General features: G+C 39.9%; 1 protein-coding gene across 2 annotated transcripts; it reads left to right on the top strand.

Annotated features, from left to right (window-relative positions):
• The first annotated feature begins 1,188 nt into the window (after positions 1-1,188).
• On the top strand, positions 1,189-17,711 carry LOC117249012 (ras-related protein Rap-1b). 2 transcript variants are annotated; one of them, XM_033614312.2, is made up of 8 exons: positions 1,189-1,319; positions 7,483-7,552; positions 8,441-8,509; positions 12,324-12,380; positions 12,625-12,765; positions 15,824-15,967; positions 16,838-16,930; positions 17,127-17,711. In XM_033614312.2, exons 2-7 carry the CDS (start codon positions 7,496-7,498, stop codon positions 16,922-16,924), a joined length of 555 nt encoding a protein of 184 aa, XP_033470203.1. In that variant the 5' UTR covers positions 1,189-1,319; positions 7,483-7,495; the 3' UTR covers positions 16,925-16,930; positions 17,127-17,711. The 2 variants fall into 2 exon arrangements, with proteins under 2 accessions (XP_033470203.1, XP_033470201.1); XM_033614310.2 differs by having other exon boundaries at positions 1,206-1,319; positions 7,480-7,552.
• Positions 17,712-19,375: the final 1,664 nt, after the last annotated feature.

Below are 19,375 nucleotides of genomic sequence, written 5' to 3'. Positions count from 1 at the left end.
GCAGGAAGCGGGAAGCAGCTGAGAGCGAGGCTGAAACGTCACAAGAAGTAGAAAAAAAAAGAGCAGCTGAGCCAAAATGTGACGAAGTTAGAGCGACACCGGAAGTTACTGAAAACTGTCTTCAAAATAAAAGCATAACATTAATGACTGACCAGAATTGACAGTTTATTGTGTGTGTGATACACAGTGAAGTTTCTGTTTCATTTTATGGTTTCATTATTATTATTATTATTATTATTATTATTATTATTATTATTATTTTGCATTTTAGTCTACTTGCTGTGAGCCTTTATTCTGAAACACTAAGGTGGAGGTTCTGCTGTTTATTGCATATTTATTTAGCATAAATATATTTTTGTGACTTTCTTTCTTAAGCATTTTAACAGTAATTATCTTACTTCCCTCTTCTTTTTTTAAACTCTGTAATATATTAAAACTGTAATATATAAAATTAAAATACATATATATCATAATACAATAAAAAATACCATGAATGTAAAAGCCTGCCCTCCCCTTTATATTTTCAAACATACCGATTTTAAAACATACTTTACTGTAAAAAAAAAAAAATTGTAAATTGGCAAAACTATTAGGCTGTTTAGACGTTTAATTTCTATATCATCTGTTTTGCAGAGATTTTTGTTCTAATTATGTTTTGTTCTTTTCCTTACATTTGATTTATTTTTAATTTTTAATATTATGAAATATATTTTCTCCATCTTTTGTAATTAAAATCTGGAATGCACATGCACACCCTCCATGTGCTCAATATATTCAATAAAGTTTGGGGAAAAATCTGCCTGTCAAATAACTGATTTGTTTGTTATTAGATAATAATAATAATAATAATAATAATAATAATAATAATAATTTTATTACTTTTATTATTATTGACTCATTTTGTCGTTATGAGCATTGCATTTTAGTCACTTTATTCATCTTGATGTAGCAATTTTATTTTATCTTTTTATTTATCTATTATAATATTTAATTTTTATTTTTTTAATAATAATGACAATAATAATTTTTATTCTATTTAATGTCTTTTTGTTTTTGTCTTGTGCTGCTTGATATTTGAATTTCCCCTCTGGGGGATCAGTAAAGTATATCTTATCTTATCTTAATGTTAAAAATGTTTTGTGGCTTTATTTTTGTTCTTTTATTTTGAAAGAGTTGACCGGAAACGTCGGCGTTTACCGCGTCGAGCTTGACGTCAGCGCGCAGCGGCGGCAGGAGGGAGCGGCTCTGGTCGAGCGACATAGACAGAGAGTGGAGGTGAGAGTGAGAGAGAAAGCGGCGGAGCGGACGGGTGGATGACTGTGAGTACCGCTTCCTTTCTCTCGTTTCTCTCTTTTCCTCCTTTTTCTCCTCTTTCTTCCCTCCATCATGTACACGGACCTGTTCCGGGCCGGACCGGGACGGGGGCGGTGGGGTGGTGCCGGTGGTGGAGGGGGGGGGACAGGCCGGTGCCGAGCCGAGCTGGGCTGGGTTTGCGGAAGCGACCGGCGGACAGACGGACGGACAGAGAGGCAGACAGACAGGAGCTCCCGTTAACGATAAAACTGTTGATATTAAGGACAGACAGACAAACAGACAGACGGGCGAAGGAACAACATGGCGGCTGTTTGTCTGTCCGTCTTCACGCCCTGTAAGATCTGCGCGTGCCAGCTTGTCTCCGGCTCCTCCGGCAGGCAGCGGGGCCTGCCGCCAGAGGTGGCCCGGGGGGGAGCGTTCTGAGGCGGCCACAGAGCTTGCGGAACTCCCGCTGCTCTGCCGGAGAAATAAGAGAGGAAGTAACTTATTGCAGACTGCGGAGCTGAGGAGTTTGGAGGAACCTGTCTGTCTGCCTGCATGTCTGTCTACCTGTCTGTCTGACTGTAGTGTAGAGACAAGGCTTGGTTTTATTCCTCTGCTGTTGTACTGTCAGCAGCAAACACACACACACACACACACACACTTGAGTATTGACAGGCCCCACCTAGTTCTGGTTGACTCAGGGATCTGTCTGTGTGTGTGTGTGTGTGTGTGTGTGTGTGTGTGTGTGTATGTGTGTCCATCTTTCTCCTCCACCAACTTTACTTTAGTAGATTAACATCATGCTGCATTCGGGGCCTGTTGGAAAAAGCACAACTACACACTCAGTGCACCAAAAATATACAAATACATGGTGTGAGATAGATCTGAGGCTGGTGATCGATCAATATAATATTGATACTGTGAGGTGAGACTGTTCTTGATCGTTTAACAGAAGGAAACATGACTCCTCTTTGTATTGAATCTCTTGGTTGTTTGAAGTCTAAAAAGATGTGAGCACAGAAAACCTGTTTGATCGTACGGAGATAGATTTGTGTCAACATCACTGGAACAGCCTGTGTGTACATGTGTCATCTGTAAATACAAAACTTACACAAATACAAAAAAAGATTTGTAAATGCACAGAAATATTTCAAACAGAAAACAGAAATGCAAATACACAAATAAATTTCAAAAATAATTTGCGAAAAAAGCAAATCTGCAAGTGTAAAACTGTAAATGTTGGGAGAATATTCGTAAATGTTTTTCATTAATTTGTAAATTAATTTAGTGTATTCACAGATTTTTTTACTTGTGTATTAGCAGATCTGTTTTACATTTGCGAAATAGTTTTTGGAGAAATATTTTTTCGCATTTGTTGAAGGTGTTCTAACACACGAATTATTGATTTTCTTTGTGTAAATTTTCCCTGAATGCACCAATAATCATCTGAAAAAATGGTTCCCAACCTTTTTAGCTTCTGACTCCTTTAAACGAAGCTGTGTCTATTATTAATTGGCAACTTCTGTGATTGTCAATTGAACTTTTAGTTGTTTTTGAAGCAAAATTACCAAAAAATCTATGAGTTCAGCTTCTTAAATGTGAGAATTTGTTGCTGTAAATGATTAGACGTTACCTTGGACTCAAAGGGGCCTCAATCGGCAGATGAATTTATAACGACAATCATCACCAGTCGCAGCCTTAATAAAAACATTTTGATGATAAAAAGCTCTTATAAGAATACCCTTCATCACTGGTTGTTACGTAAGAAAGATTTTTGTGGCAGCATTTTTAATTTCAATGATTTCTAGAGGCGTCAGAGTCTTAAATAAAAGCAGAAATTTGTGCAGCAGAAAGGTTTCGGCTCAGATTGTTATCTTACGTCATTGACATTTGGATGTAGAACATACAGTCTCACTTCATTCATATGTGTCAGTGTTAAGTTACCTTGTCTAATAGCTCATCAATATCAGCCTTATAACCACATGGTTGAGATTTAGGTGATGTTGCAGGTGTGGACAAAATAACAGGAACATTGGTACAGTTGGAGGCAGTATCTCAGCTCTGTGTTAAATTCTACATCAGTAGAGCTTTAAATGTTCAGATCTAGAACCCATGGTGGTCTGAAGGATCTACAACCCACGGTACTCTGAAGGATCTAGAACGCATGGTTGTCTGAGGGATCTAGAATCCATTGTAGTCTGAAGGATCTAGAACCCATGGTGTTCTGAATGATCTAGAAACCATGGCAGTCTGAGGGGTCCAGAACCCATAGTTGTCTGAGGGATCTAGAACCCATTGTAGTCTGAAGGGTCTAGAACCCATAGTGTTCTGAATGATCTAGAGGCCATGGTAGTCTGAGGGGTCCAGAACCCATGGTGGTCTGAAGGATCTAGAACCTATGGGGGTCTGAAGGATCTAGAACCCATGGTGGTCTGAAGGATATATAACCCATGGTGGTCTAAAGGATCTAGAATGCATGGTTGTCTGAGGGATCTAGAATCCATTGTAGTCTGAAGGGTCTAGAACCCATGGTGGTCTGAAGGATCAAGAACCCATGGTGGTCTTTAGGATCTAGAATGCATGGTGGTCTGAAGGATCTAGAACCCATGGTGGTCTGAAGGATCTAGAACGCATGGTTGTCTGAGGGATCTAGAATCCATTGTAGTCTGGAGGATCTAGAACCCATGGTGGTCTGAAGGATCTAGAACCCATGGTGGTCTGAAGGATATATAACCCATGGTGGTCTAAAGGATCTAGAACGCATGGTTGTCTGAAGGATCTAGAATCCATTGTAGTCTGCAGGATCTAGAACCCATGGTGGTCTGAAGGATCTAGAACCCCTTGTAGTCTGAAGGATCTAGAACCCATGGTGGTCTGAAGGATCTAGAACCCATGGTGGTCTGAAGGATCTAGAACCCCTTGTAGTCTGAAGGATCTAGAGGCCATTGTAGTCTGAAGGATCTAGAACCCATTGTAGTCTGAAGGATCTAGAACCCATTGTAGTCTGAAGGATCTAGAATGCATGGTGGTCTGAAGGATCTAGAACCCCTTGTAGTCTGAAGGATCTAGAGGCCATTGTAGTCTGAAGGATCTAGAACCAATTGTAGTCTGAAGGATCTAGAACCCATTGTAGTCTGAAGGATCTAGAATGCATGGTTGTTTGAAGGATCCTTTTAAGCCATCACTTCTGGTGTTGTATGATATTAACAGTATATTATTCAGGTATACAGAAAATGAATCAGTTATAAGTTATGTCCATGTCCATTTTGTTCCCAAAATCTCTGGTTCTAGTGTCTGAAATGTGAATATTTTGTGTTTCTATTTGTCCACTGTGATGATAAACTGCATATTTCTGGTTTCAGACTGTTGGACAAACAAAATCAGATAGTAGAAAGAAATGTGATGGACATTTATCACTATTTTATGGCATTTTAGACAAAGTGATCGACCAGTTGGACAGCTGATGAATGAAATCAATAATATTTGTAGACATATACAGCTGTTATTTTGGGCATCAGTTGAACCAGAAACAGCTCTGAAATCACCATCACCAGACCCACCAGACTCCATTTAAATAAACAGTCATTTTATCATCATTAAACACACTCGACAGAAACAAAATTAAACTCACAGAAACCATCTTGGTTCATCTTTCCACTGTTCCAACAACCACCAGCTCTGGTTTGGTGTAAATTAACCTTTAACTCGCCAGTCAGATGTGACAACATGCTGCCTCTATACACACTAACATGACTGTTTAAATGGAGTCTGGTGGGTTTGGTGACAGTGATTTCAGGACTGTTTCTGGATCTTACTCTCTAACACACAGCTCTATCTCTGTAGGGATCCTTTCATAATGTTGTCAGACACTTATTAGAATAACAATCTGAGCCTGTCAGTGACAAAAAGTCAGTTTCCCGTCAAATATGATGAGCAAAACCAGCACATCTTCACATCTAAGAAGCTGGAACCAGAGAATATTTTGGCATTTTTGCTTTTAAATAACTGAACCTATAAACTGATGATCAGAGTAGCTGCAGATGCAGATTAATTTTCCACTACAACTATTGACTAATCATGTTCTGCATGTATGTTATTTGCTTATTATCCAGGTGTTACTTGCTGAGACGTTTGAGGGTTATAAAACAGTTTATCAAAACCTTTTTATCCATGAATGTTCAGTGACCTTGAGGTGTCATTTTCATGATCTGACATCTGAACTGTTGTTTGTTGGATTCATCTGAAACTTCTGAGTATCCTGTTTGTTGTAATATGTTGCTCACAGTGTGAAAACCACAAAGATTTTATCAGCAAACTGCAGTTTGAAGAGGTGGTCTCAGTCCGGCTCCAAAGGAACTCTGGTGCGGTTGGTTTGTGGTGAGAAGGTGTTCCGACCTGGATGTGAAGCAACTGCAGTCACATGACACATTGTTTGGGTTAAACATGAGCATGTTACAGTCCTGGAGGATTATTAATGTGCACCTCCTCCTGTACTGCCTTAATATGCACATTCAGCACATCCAATGCATCAAAACATTGTTTTCTAGTTGGAGCCGCGCCTCGTTTTCAAACTGTATGCTTTGACTAAAATGAACAATGACAGCAATATAGTCCACGATGAGCAGCGCTAAAATCAACCTGCGTAGTTGTCCCTCCATTGTGACATTAGAAAGTGTCACATTTATCTTGCAAGTGTACTCTTCTTCAACGTTTGCTTTACTTCCTGGATTTTTCCCACATGGAAATTCTGACCAATCAAGAGCAGCTTTCTCACACAGGGCATTTGATCTGGTCCTCTTGTAAATGCTGCCGTGAGAACACGAACCAACTCTAGGCAATTATACAACTTTGGAACAACATGAGTCCCTGACTCAGACCAGAGGAGACGACTCTAGGGCTGATAGCAGCCTTAGAGACTCAGGAGGTGGTGGAGACCAAACACAGAGAGAGAATACTGGACCAACATTCATCATGTGACACAAACACAAAGATGAATCATCAAACTGTTTGCTAACACATCAGCAGTAACAGTTTAATAAGGCGATGATGTGTGGGTGTGACCACAAACATCACCTGATGCAGATTTAAATGTCTTTATTCCATGTTTTTACTCTGACTGTGTGTCACGTTGAAACGTGAGGGGAAAATCCAGACTCAGGTTTGGGAGTCATAATTTACCTTCTCTTCACCGGCCTCGCCTGCTGCCTCAGTTTGTGACTTCCTGCGATTCCCTGAACTCGCCTGGACTTGTTGCATCAAATAGAAAGGAGACGGAGTGAGGCGGGCGGCGTTCACACCTCCAGGCACTAAAAATCCACCTCTGCTGATGCGTTCACAGACACCCGAACAGATAACACTCCACCCAGTTGCTTCATGCATGACAACGACACTAGTCCCACCCATGGCGCTCATTGGATCGTTTTTTTTTTATTGTAACCGAGACGCCGCCGTTTGATGTCGTGATGACACACGAATCGGTCAACTCGGTGGAGTGGGCGGATTCAAAGGGCTGGAGCCGGGCAAGATGAAACAGGGAATTCTGGGTAAAATAACACACTGGAAAAATGGCTGTTAGAGGGAGAGAGCTGTTAATGTTTGGTCCTGACACCACCTGCTTCACCACACACACACACACACACACACTTATCTCATCACCATGGTAACCTCAGCAGACCCTTATTAACAGATTCAAGAAGCTCTGACTGCGTGTGTGTGTGTGTGTGTGTGTGATGTTGCTTCTTGTTGCTGCAACGACAAACACACGATGAGGCATGACTGGTATGCAAACACACACACACACACACACACACACATATATGAGGGTGCATAGTAACAGTAACCAGGAAGGATTCCACAGTTGTGACATCACCACCAGCTGTGGGTGATCATGTGACCTCTCTCTGTTTTCATGAAGGCGCCCAGATGCATGCTGGGTAATCGTGACCTCCCAGAGAGAAGGGAGAAAGTCTCCATCTGTGTGTGTGTGTGTGCGTGTGTGTGCGTGTGCGTGTGTTTGTGTGTAACTGATGGTTTTACAGCTCCAGGTGTGTTGTCGTAATGCTGCTCTGTGATTGGCTGCTGGGAAATGTAACCTCTCTCTCTCTCTCTCTCTGTCTGTCTGTCTGTCTGTCTGTCTGTCTGTCTGTCTGTGTGTGTGTGTGTGTGTGTGTTCCTCTCGCCCAGCAGACAGACAGTCAGGATGCGTGAATACAAACTGGTTGTTTTAGGATCAGGAGGAGTCGGCAAGTCAGCTCTGGTGAGTCATTAAACACACCTCGCTGTTTCTACTAAAGCAGAACTGTCAACGTTGCGACAGCGGATGTTGCTCCGCCCACACAAACACCGTCACACACCAAGTTCACCCCCTCACAGCCATGGCAGCAGGACAGTGCACCATGTCTCGCCATAAAAACGTGACAGAGACCTCAAGGCGTCGACCCGGCCTCAAGAATCTGTGGGACGTTCCAGTACCACAGAGGTACGCCTCATCCCCTTGGGGCGGACTTGGCTTTGACCTGTCGTGGCATCGACCGTGTGGAGTAGGGTGTCCTGTGGCGTCTGGCACCAGGGCACCAGTGGCAGATCCTTTGAGTCCTGTGTGTTGTGAGGAGAGGTACCAACACATCTACAGATGCTCGATCAGACTGGGATCTGAGGAATTTGGAGGCCAAGTCGACGCCTTGAGCTCTTTGCCACAGTCCTGTCACAGAGAGAGTAACACCGCACTTTAAGAGGTGTATAACTGTGTGTGAGGCTTCAAACCCAAACTCACCTGATGATGATGATGATGATGATGAAAATGCATCAAATCAAATCTGAGTTTCATTTGTTGCAACATTCAGAATTTTTTCACTCAAAGTTCTGCAGATGAAAACGGATGCAGACTGATGTCACTGTGTTTCTCTGTGAATCATCCTCAGTGTTTCCATCTCACACACACACACACACACACACACACACACACAGTGTCACTACAATGAAGTGCTTTACTCCAGATGATATAATGGAGATGTGTCAGTGTGTCACATTAATTCCATTCTAATGACTTCCAATGGAGAACAGAACAGAGCTCCATTAACACCACTGCCCTACTTCTCTTTATCTCACTGCCTGTCTGTCTCTCTGCCTGTCTGTGTGTCTCCAGACTGTCCAGTTTGTTCAGGGAATCTTTGTGGAGAAATACGACCCAACGATAGAGGATTCCTACAGGAAGGTAAGACGGCTTCAGCCCGTCTGTCTCTGCTGTCGGTCTGTGTGAGTGGTGTGAGACAGTTCATATCCACTGTGGGACGGAGCAAGGGTTGTCTGAATGTTAGCTGCTAACCATCCCACAACGTAACGCCACAGAAAAGAGGAAGAAGACAAAGAAGCAGAAAGATGAGAAGATCAAAACAAGACAGGAGAAAGAAAAGAAAATTATCAGGATAAGAAGAAGCAAAATGTAAATGAAGAGAAGAAGAAAACTCAAGAAAAGTCGAGAAACAGGAAAATATGAAAGAGGGAAAAATAGATAAAAGAATAGAAAAATTAATCATGATGATTGTTCGTCAAAACTTAGATTTGTTGAGTCAAAATATTGAGTTGAAAGGTAAAAACTATGAGACAAGAAGTTAAAATAACGTGATACAGGAAGTAAAAATCAAATGTAATAAGTCAGGAGATAAGTTCCAATGATAAGATAAGAAAGTAAAAATTACGAGACAGAAAGTGAAAACAGGTGATATGGGATATAAAAATTAAAGATAATAAATCAAAATTAGGAGGTAAGTTAGAATTATGAGATAAAAGTCAAAGTTATGAGATAATAAATTAAAATATGGTAAAACAGGAATAAAAAAATTATAGATAATAAGTCAAAATTATGTGAAAGTAAGTCATAAATATTAAATAACTTAAAATGAGGAGGAAAAAAAACAACTGTGAGATAGTTAATTAAAATATGGTGATACAGGAAGTAGAAATTGAAGATAAGACAAAATGAGATAGTTTACATCATGAGATAATAAAATAAGGTGATACGGGAAGTAAAAATTGCAGATAAAAAAAATCTAAATTAGGAGAAAATAAGTCATAAATATTAAATAATAAATCAAAATTGGGAGATAAGTTACAATAATAAGATAAAAAGTCAATATTATTAGACTAATAAATTAAAAACATGGTAAAACAGGAATTAAAAATTAAAGATAATAAATCAAAAATATGTAAAAGTAAGTCAAAAAATATTAAATAAAAACTCAAAAGGAGAAAATAAATCATGAATATTAAATAATAAATTAAATTAAGTTACAATTATGACATAAAAAAGTCAAAATTATTAGACAAATTAAAATGAGATGATATGGGATGTAAAAATTGAAGATAAGTCAAAAATGGGAGAAAATAAATTATGAATAATAAATTATACATCAAAAGTAAGAGAAAATAATTAATATTAAATAAGTCAAAATGAGGAGACAAGTTCCAATGATAAGATAAGAAAGTAAAAATTACAAGACAGTACGTGAAAAAAGATGATATGGGAAATAAAAATTGAAGATAAAGACTCAAAATTAGAAGATAATAAATCATGAATATTAAATAATACATCAAAATGAGGAGATAAGTTACAATTATGAGATAGTTAATAAAAAATATGGTAAAACTGGAATTAAAAATTGAAGACAATAAGTCAAAATTATGAGAAAATAAATAATAAATATTAATAATAACTAAAAAAAAATAGGAGATAAGTTACAATTATGAGATAAACAGTAATTAATATTAAATATATGAGATAATAAATTAAAATAAGGTTTTACAGGAAGTACAAAGTGAAGACAGAAAATCAAAATTAGGAGAAAATAAATCATGAATATTAAATGATAAATCAAAATGAGGAGATAAGTTGCAATAATGAGAGAAAAAGTCAAAATTATTAGACAATAAATTAAAAACATGGTAAAACAGGAATTAAAAATTAAAGATAATAAATCAAAAATATGTAAAAGTAAGTCAAAAAATATTAAATAAAAACTCAAAAGGAGAAAATAAATCATGAATATTAAATAATAAATCAAAATTAGGAGTTAAGTTACAATTATGACATAAAAAGTCAAAATTATGAGATAATAAATTAAAATATGGTAAAACTGGAATTAAAAATTGAAGATAAGTCAAAATTATGTGAAAATAAATAATAAATATTAAATAATAACTAAAAAATAGGAGATAAGTTGCAATTATGAGATAAAAAGTAAATTACGAGATAATGAATTAAAATATGGCGATACAGGAAATAAAAATTGAAAATAATACGTCAAACTCAGGAGAAAATAATCAGGAATAATAGATTATAAGTCAATAATTTTCACTGATGATCACTTTGTTTATTTCTCTAAAACTTCTTGTCTCATTTTTTTGACCGACGTGTTTTTAAGTCATGAGTAACTTTGATATGAAACAAGAATATAGCTGCAGAGGAGCAGGGCGTTCATGTGTCTCCTCAGCACGTCCAGTGTGAACACTTCCTGTTCCTTCAGTCTCACTCGCTTGTCTCCACCCGTCCTGTTCAGGGCAGGCTCGTCACAGCAGCACTATCAGCGCGCCTCACTCCACCCGTCTGAGACCACAGATGGAAATGAAATGTGTTTTAATGCTGTCGATGGGTCTCACCCAACAAACATCCGTCACGACAGAAACCACATCTCACCGAAGTGTCTGTAAACTGATGCAGAAACATGAGGGCCGCATAAACAAACAAACATAATAAAGTCTGCTGTAGTTTAACTTTATATTGTGGGTCAGAACAGACAGAGAGGCGTGCAGGCTTACGTACTGCAAAATCCGACAGCGTACAGTCGAACATCCTGGTACGTTAGCTAATCATCAGTAATCACAGAGTCCAGCTGAGGCTGATGTGAATGTCATAACTTCTGCAGGTGTTTGGTCATAAACCAAAGTACTGGACTGTTACAACCCAGTATGTGTCTAGGGGTAAGGGAAGCAACATAAAACCAAACAATGAAGTGAATAAGGCAAGCTGCCATTTATTTATTCACAAAATAAACAATACAAGCTACGCTTTATAAAAAAAGCAGTACAGAAAAGAAAAACACGCTCGCAGGCTCAGCAACACAACCTGGAAATCGGGCTTCACAAAAGGAGCCTCGGCGGTAAATTACATTTAAACAAATTCAGGGAAGGGCGGCAGGTGACGGCAAACCATAAAACAATCAAAACAAAACTCTGATCTGTCACCAACAAAATAAACACCCCAACTAACTAACGGGGTGGAAGGCCACCCAGAATAACAAAACTTAAACAAATCTGTCTGTCTGCTCTATGACTTACCTCACAAACAAAACAACACTCAAACCGACACCCATAAAGCTAGTGTACCATACATCAAACAATCTACGTGCGTGTGTGCAAAGGAGATGTGGCTAGGCTACAAGGCTAAATCCTAAAGCCCATAGATTCCCAAATACAACAACAACGAACAGATTATAGCAGCTGAAAACACAAACCGAGCGAGGCGGACTGCTCAGGTTAAATCACAGCCACGATTGCTCTTGACTTCGTGCAGCCTTTAAAGGTTCGGACGAGGGGCCGTCGAAGCGGTGATTGGCCGGAACCGATGGCGACATCGAGGGGGCCGGCCGACCAGAAAGCGAGGGAACACTGAACAGCAGCAGAGGAGAGTGGGCTGGAGGCGGGGTCCGCCGGGGATTCCCTCCAGAAGAGCAGACAATTAGACACACACGTAAATGATTGACAAGTGCTGGCCGAATAATTCCCATAATGACATGCACAGCACATTAAACACAGAAAATAAATGTACTAAGGTCCAGAGACCGTAACATGGACACATGAACATGTCGACTTGATGATGACGACGAAAAGCCAGACGGAGAGGAACACGAGTGATGAACCACATCTCAGTCCATCCGGTCGCTGTTGAGATGTTTTAGTGAGGTGGAACTTTGTGGAATAGTTTTGTTGAAGAACTGAGGACTCACTGTCTCTACGTCTCTGTCTGTTTGCAGCAAGTCGAGGTCGATGGACAGCAGTGTATGTTGGAGATCCTGGACACAGCAGGAACAGTAAGATCTGTCTGTCTGTCTGTCTGTCTGTCTGTCTGTCTGTACCCTTGGACAGTTTGTGACTTTCTTCCTTATCTATACCTCCCTTTATAAAACCAGGAAGAACAGACATAAAAGGACACTAAATTCTACAGTGTCCACATACTTTTGGCCATATAGCGTATTAGTCCGTCTCCCTGACGACCTGTGTGTGTGTGTGTGTGTGTGTGTGTGTGTGTGTGTGTGTGTGTGTGTGCGTGTGCAGGAGCAGTTCACGGCGATGAGAGACCTGTACATGAAGAACGGTCAGGGCTTCGCTCTGGTTTACTCCATCACGGCTCAGTCGACCTTCAACGACCTTCAGGACCTCCGAGAGCAGATCCTCAGAGTGAAGGACACCGAGGACGTAAGACACACTCACACACACTTAAACACACTAGAAACACCTGGCAACATAGAGAGCTGAGGTCATGATGTCATTTCCTGTTGAGCCTCTGTTCCACAAGCTTCTATCAGAGTCCTGCACAGGTCAATGTTTGGAAACCCACACCCATGATCAAACCCACCCAGGCTCCCGTCCCTCACATTAAGCTGGGCTTAAACTCCGTGTAGGCTGCCACCTCATCCTCGGGCTGCAAAGTTTCATGGCTGAAGTCCTCCACGTTGGTGACCAATGTGACCACGGGGTCAAAGGTTACACTTGTGTCACTGACTTTCAAAATAAAAGGAACTGTCAGAATATTACACAGATACTGCACAGCTTTTTACTGGGTTTTATTCTGAAAAATAAAAAACATTTATTTTTGTTCTCACCCACTGCCTGCCGGTGAGTTCATTTTTACCCGTGCCCTTGACTTTATATGTACATGAATATTTTTACCCGTGACATAGCTTTTTGAGGGTTTCCTGTAGATACCTGACCTGCTGCAGGACTCTGGCTTCCATTACTCAACACAGTCTCTTATTCAGCATTTCTTTTAAGAGATGTGATAAAATTGTGAGATAAAGAGTCAAAATTAGGAAATTTAAGCCAAAATTTTGAGAAATAAAAATAAAAATATGGGAATAAGTAAAAATTAGGTGACAAAAATAAGGAATAAAATAATGAAATAATTAATTTTGTGCTAAGTAAAAATTATTGAATACAAAGTAAAAATGTGGAGATACATTAAAATGAGGAGATTAAAAATAGAAAATCATTAAAAATAATAAATAGAAAAGAAAATATGAAATAATGTCTGTTATTAAATAATTAGTCAAATTTTGGGATAAGTCAAAATAAATAAGTAAAAATATAGAGTTTAATCAAAATTAGGAGATTAAAAATAAGACGTAAGTTCAAGTGATTAAATAATTAAAGATTATGAGATAAAGTCGATGTTATTGAATAATTTGTCAGGTTTTGGGATAAGCCAGACTATTAAATAAGCTCCTTGGCTTGTGGGAAATGAAGTTTATTTTAAGTGCACTTTTTGAAATATGAAGCATGTTCCTCGAGGTTTTTATTTTTAATTTTTTCATAACAAACAAATCAGGTCCACTGCAGAAGCGAAAGTGAAAACTTTTGCGATTTTACTTAAACTGCGAAAAACGACAAGCTCTTCAGCAGAGTTGTTAGCGTCATGGTAAGTTTATATCCATAAACCTCACCAGCGTTCTCTTCTTTTAATATTTACAACGTTGTATCTCTGATGTCCAAAAACATCCACAGTCGTCTTTGTCCTGCTGTTGTTGCAGACGTGTGTGTAATGTAGCTGCTGCAGGTGAAGGGCTTGGTGTTCGTTAAAGGCCACTCAAACACAGGAATATCAAATAAACAATATATTACATCGACATCTTTATCCAAACATATGAAGCAGCCACACGACACACAGCTGAGAAAGTCTCTTGAATGAGGTTTTCTTACTTCTGTAACAGAACCTGGAAGTCCTGGTTTCACCACAGCTCACAAACTACATCTACAAAGATGATACAGTAAAATCAACATCTCTTAAAAACAGGGCTGTTGTATTAGACTGCGTTAGTATTAGCTAGGTGTTCCTAATAAACTGGCAGCTTAGTGTAGATTTACCTTTGTGCTGCTCTCTGTTGTTTCATAACGTCAGACAGGGAGCAGGAGGAGACGGCTCTGAGTGATGAATCAAGTTAAGTGACACCGAAAGTCTTGTGACTCCAGCGCCGCACTTCACGTTTTCTAATCCCATCAAGCTTGTAACGTCCGGCTGTAATACTTGTGCTGTAAAGCTAAAGATCTGGTACAATTATTTTTGCTCAATTCTTTGATTTGTCATTTAAATTACTGTCTATAAAATGAAAACAAATGAAAAAGGTAAAACACGTCCATTAAAATGTCCTCGAGCTGAAGATAAGATCCATGAACTGCTTGTTTTGTCCAAACAACAATCCACTGATGTTTAAATTAAGATCTCACATTAGACAAGATGCAGCCAAACAATGTTTTGGCACTTTCGCTTCATCAATGACTTAAATGATAAATGGATGAAGTGTTGTTGATGTTTGATTGTTGACCAGTTGTTTCAGCACTAGAGTTTAAGTAGAGATGGTGGAGATGAAGCTTTTCTTGATTGAGTCAGAGGGATCTGTACGGTGTAAATGGTGACATCTGCTGGACAAATCCTGGTACTGCATTTTTCTTTGAAACCTCACCATTGAGCACTGAATCAAAATTGAAGTGGAGCCACATGTGTTGTACGTGGAAGTGACCACAGCTCCACATTTACACATTATGGAATCACCTCGCTGCAGTGCTCTTAATTTGAAAGGTCAATATTTAATCGCTGACTTTATCGTATTCTCAACACATTAAAGACGCAGACTTCAAGGAAGACATCACCCACAAAATGATCATTTGTCTTTCAGTTACTCACCACGTGTGTTACATGAAATTCATGAGGAACACTTTTCACACATGCCTTTATGGTAAAGTAAGAATTCAAAAACTGAGAAAATTCTCTCAAAGTTGTCTGAGAGTCTGTTGACGATGTTTATGCCTGTTCGCTGGTGAGAGATGTGGCCGGAGGCATTATGTGTAGGGGATGTTCATCCATCTGTCCCATCCTTGTTAACACAATATCTGTATCTCAAGAACGCCTCAAGGGAATTTCTTCAAAATGTGCACAAACGTCCACTTGGAGTCAACAATTAACTGATAAGTTTTTGGTGGTCAAAGGTCAAGGTCACTGTGATCTTGTCTGGCTCATTCTTAAGAACGTAATATCTCAAGAACACCTTAAGGAAATTTGTTTCTGAGTCATAACTCGGGAACAGAGGGGGAGACATTTGGTCAGATACTGAATTAGTGAGACTAGTTTGCAGTAATTCTAGTTTGATTCGTTTTGCTCTTGTTAAACATGGACGCCTATGACTTCAAGCGTTTTCTCAGTTTCTGAAGTCGTCAATTCGGATTGTGAATATAAATATGAAAACTCGATGTGACGTTGCAGGTTCCCATGATCCTGGTTGGAAATAAGTGTGACCTGGAGGTGGAGCGTGTGGTGGCCAAAGAGTCAGGCATCGGCCTTGCCCGCCAGTGGAACTCCTGCGCCTTCCTTGAGACTTCGGCCAAGAGCAAGATCAACGTCAATGAGGTGACCACACGCACACTTTATGTACATATACATTAGAGGTCTTTACATTCAGTTGCTCTTACGAACCGACACCCAACCCAGGAGCCGAGTTGTGCCAGGTCCAAATTATGTTCACTTTGGGTTTCGGTTGTGTTGTCTCAGGTTTGTGTGTTAGTATATCAAATAGGTCTGTAACCAACTCAGGAAAATCTTGGTCGACTGAAATCCTACTTACTCTTCAACCATTCGATTGGTCAATGGGGGAAAAAATTCGGACGTTATCTCTAGATTAGCTAAATCGGCCACAGTGCACTGAGTGTGCTCAACCACGTGTACACAGTGCTCCACATGCCAGCTGTGTGACGAGGCGCTGCACATTTGCTGTTTTTTCTGGTCATCGAGAGTTGAAATATGTCCACGTTTTGGTGAGTCACTGCAGTCGTTTGTCACTGTCACTTTTTACCCAGTGGTCCAATTACAGTGAAGAAGGGGCGGGACAAGTAATACAAAGATCAACAGTCATTTCAACAACAATGGAGGCGAAATTAATACCAATGACCATGTAGACCAGCGAGTCCGTCCTCTCTCCTATGTGCTTCAGCCTTCCCTTCATCCTGAGCAAGAACTTTTATCTTGTGCTGACATTTTTACTTTTGCAAATATTCTCTATCATAGCAACCAGATGCAACCAAAGTGTCTCAGCTGAATAAACGCCGAGCCTCCAATGTGGCATTTTCAGCCGGGAAAAAAAATACTTTGGTGGACACACAGCCTAATGGAATTAACACAACGCACCGTCTGACCAATGACAATGTGGTCGGAAAAAGTTTTTTTTCTTAACTTTCGATATTCAGCCCAAAATACTGATGTGGTGTGTGTTTGTGTGTGCAGATCTTCTATGACCTTGTGCGACAGATTAACAGGAAGAGTCCAGTTCAAGGGAAAACTCGCAAAAAGTCCAACTGTCAACTTCTCTAATGACAGGTAAGTCTTTATAGACATCCAGAAGACCCTGAAAAGACTTACGAAGGAGACTAAAGCCTGATCTGGTCAGTATCGACAGACTGAGACAAGATTCCTTATGAGATTATTTCTCATCCTGCTCGTCTACACACCAAAGTCTAGAAACACAACGTATGTCGGCAGTATTCTTGAGAATTCTTCTCTTCTCTCTTTCCAGTTTTCTCCTTACCTGACCGACAACCAACCAACCAATCACAGGACATCTTCCAGCTGGCCACGCCCCTTTAACACAGCCATGTCATCATCAACATCAGCCACCTCTGACCTCTGTTCCCGTGACAACCACATCTCCCATTCCCTCACCATACAGTCTCAGAGACTGTTGCCTTGGAAACATTAAAACCAAACATCAAAAGACTGCAGTGGCGGCAATGATGATGATGATGATAATGATGAAGATAAGGATTCTGCTGTTGCAGGAATGGGGGCTGTCCAAACTACGGTTCCCATCATGCTCTCTGCTAGGCCATTTTGTGCTGGGGAGTGGCTTCTTGCTTTTACTTTTAAATGTTTCTTTCCTTTCTTTATCTTTTACTTATTTTCCAGCAGCCCCGAGTCATTCACACGCAATTTGACCACTTTACTGTCAGCCATGTTGTTGCCACAGTGATGTCACGGCTAACACGGCTGACTCTGTGTGTGTGTGTGGCTCTGGTTTAACCTGTGGATCATTACAGTGATTATTATTACGGTGGTTATTATTATGATTCTGTGTGAAAAGATATAAAAGTCATTTAATGTTTTTGTTTTTTTGATTTTTGGGTTCGGGGGCGGGGGGTTAGGGAGTGCAGCAGGTCACGCAGGTCAGCTCACCTTGTTCCTAACTTTGAGCTAACTTAAGTTAGCTGACAGCTATGGGAGTGAATTGGCAAACTTACTATCCAAATTCGCTATTTGTACGGTGACAGCCTTATTAGCATGTTATTAGAGACGGTTAATGTGGACACATAGCTGTGTGCGATGCATTCAAAGTACAGTGAGCTTTCTGTGGTGTTAGCATTACCAGTATATCCCCAAAGAAACTGATGTTAGCTCTTGGCCACCGGCTAGTTCTTAGTCCCTGTTGCAGATGAAATGCTTTGGCATTGTTAGGAGGGAATGCTAACTATGCTAACACACTTTTTGTGTATGCTACTTTTAGCTTTGGGCTAGCTTGTTAGCCTAGCAGCTTGTAAAATGCATTAGAAATATTGTGAACAAATTATGCTACTTGTGTGGTGTTAGCTTTGCCCCCAAATATTTTGATGGTAGCTATTAGCTAAGGGCTAGCTCCTAGTCGTGTGAGCAAAAGAAATGCTGTGACGTTTTTGGGAGGGAATGCTAACTTTGCTAACACATGTTTATGTATTCATAGCTTTGGGCTACTTTGTTAGCCAAGCAGCTAGTTAAAGACTTTCTTAGCATTGTCAGCAACAACACCTCTACAGTGCTGAATGTGGGATGTTAGCATTAATAGCATATTCTCAGATTGATGGTAGTTTTAGGCCATGGCTAGTTCCTAGTCCTAGTAGCAAATGAAATGCTTTGGTATTGTTAGGAAGGAATGCTTACTATGCTAACACTCTTTTTGTGTACTAATGGCATTGGGCTATTTGTTAGCCTACATTTTAAACATTGTGAACAAATTAGGCTGCGTGTGTGGTGTTAGCATTATTAGGATATCCCCAAAGAAGTTGATGGTAGCTGTTGGCCAAGGGCTAGCTCCTAGTCTCAGTTGCAAATGAAATTGTTAAGAGGAAATGCTAACTATGCTAACACACTGTTTGTGCACTTATAGCCATGGGCTATCTTGTTAGCCCAGCAGCTAGTAAAATACATTCAAAACATTGTGAGCGACAACACTTTAGCATTATTAGCCCACGCTAAAGAAACTGATGGTATCTTCACAAATAGGATGATGGTTGCTGTGAGTTAGCGTGTCAGCTAGCTGAGAGCTAGCTTGTAAATAAGGAACAGCTTACAGTGCCAAACAGGCTGTTTGTAAACAGTGTTGAGTTTCAAAACATCACAGATGAATAACAACGCCACAATATCAAAGAAACAAATAAACAACAGTAGCTGCGAGCTAACTTGTTACTTTAGCAGCACGGTGAGCTGACCCTTGACCTGCTGCTCAGGGCGGACATGTTGCCTTTAGACAGCAGACTCACACTGGTCCAGTACCTTCTTCATGTGAGTGTGTGTGTGTGTGTGTGTGTGTGTGTTTGTTTGTTTGTTAGTGTGTGTGAGCTGCATAACAACTATGAACCACGCCAGTTTCTGTGATGACCTTTTTGGCCCGGGGGGGGGGGGGTTTGAGTTATATTATTGAGCAGGGCAGCCAGCAGCTGTTGTTTCTGTATTATTAACCACATTATTACCTGCTTATTAATGTTATTAACACATCTCGGGGGGAGCACTGAATTA

Source organism: Epinephelus lanceolatus, chromosome 23 (assembly GCF_041903045.1).
Source record: "Epinephelus lanceolatus isolate andai-2023 chromosome 23, ASM4190304v1, whole genome shotgun sequence".
Taxonomy (NCBI): Eukaryota; Metazoa; Chordata; class Actinopteri; order Perciformes; family Serranidae; genus Epinephelus; species Epinephelus lanceolatus.
Note: the sequence above shows the minus strand (reverse complement) of the source record. Positions and strands in the feature narration are given on the sequence as shown.

Excerpts from the sequence above, each read along its gene's own strand:
- LOC117249012 (XM_033614312.2), top strand. The coding sequence starts at position 7,496 with ATGCGTGAATACAAACTGGTTGTTTTAGGATCAGGAGGAGTCGGCAAG. Across the intron at positions 12,766-15,823 it reads GAGTGAAGGACACCGAGGAC|GTTCCCATGATCCTGGTTGG; the intron begins GTAAGACACACT and ends GTGACGTTGCAG. Across the intron at positions 15,968-16,837 it reads GCAAGATCAACGTCAATGAG|ATCTTCTATGACCTTGTGCG; the intron begins GTGACCACACGC and ends TTGTGTGTGCAG.